At 43.1% G+C, this 6,378-nt stretch overlaps 1 protein-coding gene across 2 annotated transcripts in view; it reads left to right on the plus strand.

Moving 5' to 3' along the window:
• Nucleotides 1-1,451, plus strand: part of EED (embryonic ectoderm development) — a 29,336-nt gene extending 27,885 nt beyond the window's left edge. The window contains exons 11-13 of one of the 2 annotated variants that reach the window (XM_026651661.2): nucleotides 140-213; nucleotides 450-593; nucleotides 1,116-1,451. In XM_026651661.2, coding sequence (XP_026507446.1) covers nucleotides 140-213; nucleotides 450-593; nucleotides 1,116-1,242 — 345 coding nt within the window. In that variant the 3' untranslated portion in view covers nucleotides 1,243-1,451. The remainder of the gene's footprint in view (nucleotides 1-139; nucleotides 214-449; nucleotides 594-1,115) is intronic. The other variant, XM_026651662.2, reaches the window with a different exon arrangement.
• The last annotated feature ends 4,927 nt before the right edge of the window (nucleotides 1,452-6,378 follow it).

Below are 6,378 nucleotides of genomic sequence, written 5' to 3' on the forward strand. Positions count from 1 at the left end.
TGTGTGTGTGTGTGTGTGTGTGTGTGTGTGTGTGTGTGTGTGTGTGTTAAATGTTATCAGTCCTACAGGCTTTATGAAGTCTGGCTTCCGTTCTTTGATACCATATTTTAAAGTATCTATATTCTCTCTTGTTTCAAAGATGCTTGCATTGGGCAATCAAGTTGGCAAACTTTATGTTTGGGATTTGGAAATAGAAGATCCTCATAAGGCTAAGTGAGTATATATAAGTTTCTAAACTCCCCTAGATTCCTTTGTGATACTGAGACATGGAGTTGGGGCACTTGCCTTCTTTACACGACTCATACTCTTCAATGGTGGTAGGGCACTTTCCTTTTTACTTTACCCATAACACAAACTCTTGAGTGGTGGTAGCCACACCTTCAATTCTAACTTTTACAGTGAATGAGCATTTTGACCCTGTAAAGTTAACATTATTATTTGTATTACAGTAGCGCCCAGAGGCCCCAGTCGGGTTGGGGCCGCATTGTGCTGGGCACTGTACGTAGATACAGTAAAAGAAAGTCCGTGCCTCGAAGAGCTTACAGAGTAATTAGGAGGAAAGTTTACAAAGTAATTGAGAGGAGACTTACCAGGTGGGTGTGGCGCACAATGGAAGGGGGAGGGGAAAGGACTAGGGTAATAGTAGTAGAAATATAGTTATATAGGCTAGCTACGTGCATACTATGACTTTTCAGTTGACCACCTGTGCCTGGCCAGGTGACCTACTGAAGAGTCATATATGAGGTCTTCCTGGAGATCTTGCTATCTTTCATCACCCAATTACAATACTGTATTCCTAAGTAAAAAATTACTTATGTTTATTACAATAACCTACCTAAGATGATCCACTTTCAGTAGAGCTTTATGAAAATTGACCTTGGGTGGAGGAAGAAATTGCAATGAGAGAGAATTAATTTCCTGTCGGTTCCAACGGCTAAACGAGGAGTACAGAATATGCTAAGGGCCCAGCCTTGCCAACCTTTCCTTTGTGAATGGGGTTCCACTGGCGTCAGTCAGATAACATGTTAAAGTTCTGATCCAGCAAAGCCCTTACTCACAAGTGTAATAGCAAATGCAGACTTAACATTGCAACTAAATTATTTCTTTATTTGTAGATGTACGACACTTACCCATCCTAAATGTGCTGCTGCCATTCGACAAACCAGTTTTAGCAGGGATAGCAGTATCCTTATAGCTGTTTGTGATGATGCCAGTATCTGGCGCTGGGACCGACAACGATAAATTACTTTTTTTTAATTAAAAGTAGAAAATACATTGTTGGTTTACAGTGTAACCTGTTAACTAGCTTCTACTGTAGTTGCATTTAGAATAGTTTTTCCCACTGTTCAGTTGGCCGGAGCTGAACTTAGTGATGTTTACATTCTTTGTACTGTTGTCCTGCTCAGACTCTGGTGCTTTCATTAATAAAAAAATATTTTTGTAAAGCTTTATGCATTGTCCACTTCAATTATTTAACCAAAATGAATTTCATGATTTCACTGTGACCTGTAATGTTGTTTTACATTGTGTATAGCTGGTACATATCACGTGCATGTTAGCCGTGTGGTAGGAATTGAGTATACATGAGATTGCAGTCTTCCATGTGTGCTTTTTTTTTAAAGAAAAGTGTGTGTGTTATGATTTTTAAAAAAGGAGCGTAATGTAGCTACAGAAATATTTCTTAGGGTTCACAATAATTTAAATTATGTTCATCTGTATAACAAGTTCCTTAAAGTATAATATAAGAGAAATCTGGCTGTGCTAAAAATATTTTGCACCTGTTCCTCTTCCTACGTTACTGTCACTGTAGAGTATTATTATTAAAACTGAAGGAATTTTAAAACCCAAATGTGCTTTTCAACCCTTAGCATAAATGGCAAAATACTATGTTTGTTTACTTTTTGCATTTGAATGTTGGATAGTGGAAAAACAAGATAAGCCATTCTGGCTTCCTGATTCTTATTTACTAGCTCAGTGCTGTAATGTTCAGATTTTAACTGTTGTAGGGGAATACTTTAATCCTAGCTATTGTTACTGACACTTTAAAATAGGATATTTAGGTTTTATAAAACATTCCTTTTCCCAAATACAACCTAAATTTTGGGTCTTCTATGGTGTCTCATCAAAGGTTTAGTTGTAAGAGCAAATAAACTATATAATGATTCTTGTTACTATTTTTAATATTTTTATTAGAATTTAATGTGTACAGTTAATCAAGAATGAGGAGAGAAACTAGAACAAAATATTACTGCTAATGAAGTGTCTAACCTTTTGGCAAAACACATTTGTGTGTTCTGTTTTTGTCACTGTATAGTTCCAAATCCAGCAGTGTGCAAGTGATCTAAGACAGTGCAAAATAGTCATCTGACTATTTTAAATAAATATATAAATCAGAATTTGCTGTCTGGAACCAATTTATCTCCATTCTTTTCACTTGCCCTCTTCTGACTCTATAAGCATGCACAACCCAGGAAGACTGTACTATGGTAATATAGAAACAAACACGCCATCCCTAATAATGCATCAGGCGCTCTTTTTTTTGGTCTGTAGCTGGCTCAAAGGTTGTCCTCCACAGCACCAATTTGAGGCATGTCTGGCTCTTCCTGTTAGAAAAAGCCACTTCAGCTATTTCTTAACCAATCCTGCGAGATTGTAAATGTTTCACTTTCACAGGATCACCTGTCCAGTTAGGGAGTAATATGACCAACACTCGTGTTAGAATTTGCTTAGCGATGTCTTCTAATATCTGCAGGCTCTCAGGAAGAATAGATCTAAAGCTGAAAGGCAGCTCGTAAGTGTTCAGTACGTGAGATTCCGAGTTTTAAAAAATACTACTTGTTTGGACATAAAGCATCGCTGGAATTGGAGAAACTATACTTCCCATGTAAGTCTGCCTGAGCATCTCTACTGAAGTTGCCTGGGTTCTAGACCAGCGGTTCTCAAACTGTGGGTCGGGACCCCATTTTAATGGGGTCGCCAGGGCTAGCGTTAGATTTGCTGCGGCCTGGGGTCAAAGCCCGAGCCCCACCGCCCAGGTCTGAAGCCCAAGATCTTCAGTCCTGGGTGGCTGGGCTCAGGTTACAGGCCCCCCGGCCAGGGCTGAAGCCCTTGGGCTTCAGCTTTGTCTGGCTTGCCCACCCAGGGTGGTGGAGCTCGGGGTTTAGCCCCCCTCGCTTGGTTAGGCTCAGGCTTCTGTCCCCCCTCCTGGGGTCACGTAGTAATTTTTGTTATCAGAAAAGGGTCACGATGCAATGAAGTTTGAGAACCCCTGTTCTAGACCATCTGACTGTTTTGTACTGTATTTTGCTGCTTTTAATTTTTGACATGCCCAGCAAACTAGTCGATTCATCCCTCTTGCACTATGCGTTTCAGCTCAAAGTGAGGGAGGGGATTAGACAGATCTAAGGAAATAATCCTTCATCTTCTCTGCTTTATGTGTGTTACTGTCACCGTGAGATTTGTCATGGTTAATGCTGTGAAAAGTCACAGAACGATGGCACAAGCCAGGAAAATCTTGGCAAAAACCCTGAAACAGCAAGGGTGGCCCTATCCCCAGCCTTACTAGCCACTGCAGTGGAACCCTTGGCTGCACGGTAAGGCAAATCCCCAGTTATAAAGGGATTCAAACAATTCAAAGGGGAAGAGATTTTTAGTCAAACTTTCTAAGATTTATAACAAACTTAACAAATACTTGAGAGAAGAGCTCCATGAAAGGTTAAACCACTACGGTACATTGAGAGCTCCCACTCCCATTGAGTCTACTAGCAAAAAACAAAACGCCCTCTCCCCTCAACACACATGGCTTCATCTTCCTCTTGTACCTAAGGTTATAAAGCACAGAGCTTTCAAAATCCTCCTCTCAGGCTGCTTTTATATACATATAAAGAATCAAAAAGAGCATAATCATGTTCTTCCCTCTCTTTCCCTACCCTTTTCAAGCCACCTTTAATTCTGTGTTCATCTCTTTGCCAAAGTGCATAATTCACTGTCTCTCTTCTTGTCTCTGGGTTTGCTGGAAGTGGGATAGGTAGGGTCATGGCCCCTCTTCCTCCCTACCTTTCTCTGCCCCTCATAGGATGGTTTGTGGGCCAAGGAGGAAGTTGTTTCAGGAGGCTGCAAGTTTTACAAATGTGCCCCATTCAAAGCGGCTGTAAGTTGTGGAAGTTCTTGTAGCCTTTGCTCCACTGCACCCACACTTTGTGCACCCACTTATAGGTTGGCCACACTTGGTCTCCTTGTTTACTCTGTAATACTCTTCCATTGGCTTCCTGTGGAACATTTGAAAGTGCCTATCGTGTTTTCCTTATTACAGGTACAAGCTCATAATACGTCATCCACATTTATGGAGAGCTCCTCCTTGAAATTGAGTTCTACTTAAAAAGGGGATGGTAGGCTGTAATCTCTACTTTTTTATCAATTCCAGTTTATCTTAATGGATGTAGAACATTGATTAGCTTCAGTGCTATTATAAATTTGCAAACATCCCTTCATTTACATGCTTTGTGTTAGCATTCATCATGTCCCTGGCCCTAAGTTTCTCTGTCAGAAAATCATTGTGCCCGACATTGAGTTTTGAGTGGCGTAGATTAATCAGTACCAAAGCAATGCAGAATAGAAACTTAGTACTGGTTTACAATATATTATAAGTAAGGCTAAGATTTTGTTATGGTAATTTTTAGTAAATCATAAGTCATGGGCAATAAACAAAAATTCACAGAAGCCCATGACCTGTCTGACTTTTACTAAAATAACCCGACAAAATGAGAAGTGGAGGGTTCGGCACCCACCACTGCTGCCACTCACAGCGGCTGAGAGCTGCCCATAGAGGCTCCGAACTCCAGGACTCGCGGCTGGGAGTTGCTGGAGTCCCCCCAGCTCGGAGCTCTGGCATCTCCCTGCCATTGCTTGGTGCTCTGGGGTCCTCCTGCCAGCGTGGCTGGGAGCTCTGGGGGCCACTTGCTGCCCGCAATTACTGGGAGCTCAGGGGACCACCTGTGGCATCTTGGACCTGCATGGGCCCCCGCTGTGGCTCAGCTCTGGCGGCTTGGAGCTCCGGGCAGGCACCTGGCAGGCTCCCTACTGCCTGCGGGGGCTGGGAGCTGGGGGGGGGGGGGGGCCGGGGGGGGGCCCCCCGGCGCGGGGGGGGGGGGGGGGGGGGGGGGGGGGGGGGGGGAAGGCCGCTACAGCCCAGAGCTCCAGGGCTGGCAGCTGCAGGGTTCCTGTAGCTGACAGCTCCGGCCCCCCCTGCTGGATTCTGTAGCCTTAATTATAAGTATGGTTGGTAGAAGCGCCTACAATTAAGGTAGCCCAACTCTTCCCATTGTAAGACTTTTCAGTTGCTTGGACTTATAATGTTTGGGATGAAATTTTCCATGTCGGATGCCTTCCCCAGGGTGAGTTTTTCTTTTTTCAATTTCAGTCAAAACCGTTCAGCCATTTCCAAGAATGAGGCTATGGAAATACACGTTTTGTCCATGTTAAATTCTAGTGGCTTTTTGAACGGCTCTAGCCCCTGTGCTTTGGAGCAGGAACTTCAAATGTGTGTCAGGGAAGTGCCTCTTGTTGTTCCCCCTCCTCCCCCCATATCTGCCCCAATTTGCAAGCCTTTGAAAAATCTCAGTTCATACTTGCTCACTATAAGCTTCTTAGATTTCACTAGCTATAATTAGGCCCTACCAAATTCACAGTCCATTTTCATAAATTTCATGGTTAGCATTTTAAAAAAATCTTGAATTTCACAATTGCAGATATTTAAATCTAAAATTTCAGAGTTGTAACAAAGCCTGAATATTTATTGAAAAATTGCAAAATACAAACATATAAAGCCCTTAAGTCAGCATTTCTCAAACTGTGGTCCTACCCAAAAGGGGGTTGCAAAGCTTGTGTGTGTGTGTGTGGGGGGGGGGGGGGGAGTTATAGTATTGCCACCATTACTTCAGTGCTGCCTTCAGAACTAGGTAGCTGGAGCACAGTGGCTGCTGGATGGGTGCTGAGCTCTGAAGGCAGCACTGCTACCAGGAGCAGTGCAGGATTCAGAGCTGAATTCCCAGCCATTCAGACCTGGGTGCCTGGCCACCAGCTGCCACTCTCCAGCCACCTAGCTCTGAAGGCAGCACAGAAGTAAGAGTGGCAATACTGTGACCCCTTTTCAATAGGCTTGAGACCCCCAGTCTGAGAAACGCTATGTACTTGTATCTATGTTTACCCTACAATATAAAAGAGTATATATAAGGTAAAAGTATAAAAAAGACCACATTCACGGTCGGTCCGTGATGTGTTTTTCACAGTTGTAAATTTGGTAGGGCCATAGCTATAATCTCCAAAGATTCTGTCCAGCCAACACTTGCAGCTGGTAATGCTGCCCAAAGTACACATATG

This window comes from Terrapene carolina, unplaced genomic scaffold, assembly GCF_002925995.2.
Source record: "Terrapene carolina triunguis isolate 2854851 unplaced genomic scaffold, T_m_triunguis-2.0 Scaffold97, whole genome shotgun sequence".
Classification (NCBI taxonomy): Eukaryota; Metazoa; Chordata; order Testudines; family Emydidae; genus Terrapene; species Terrapene triunguis.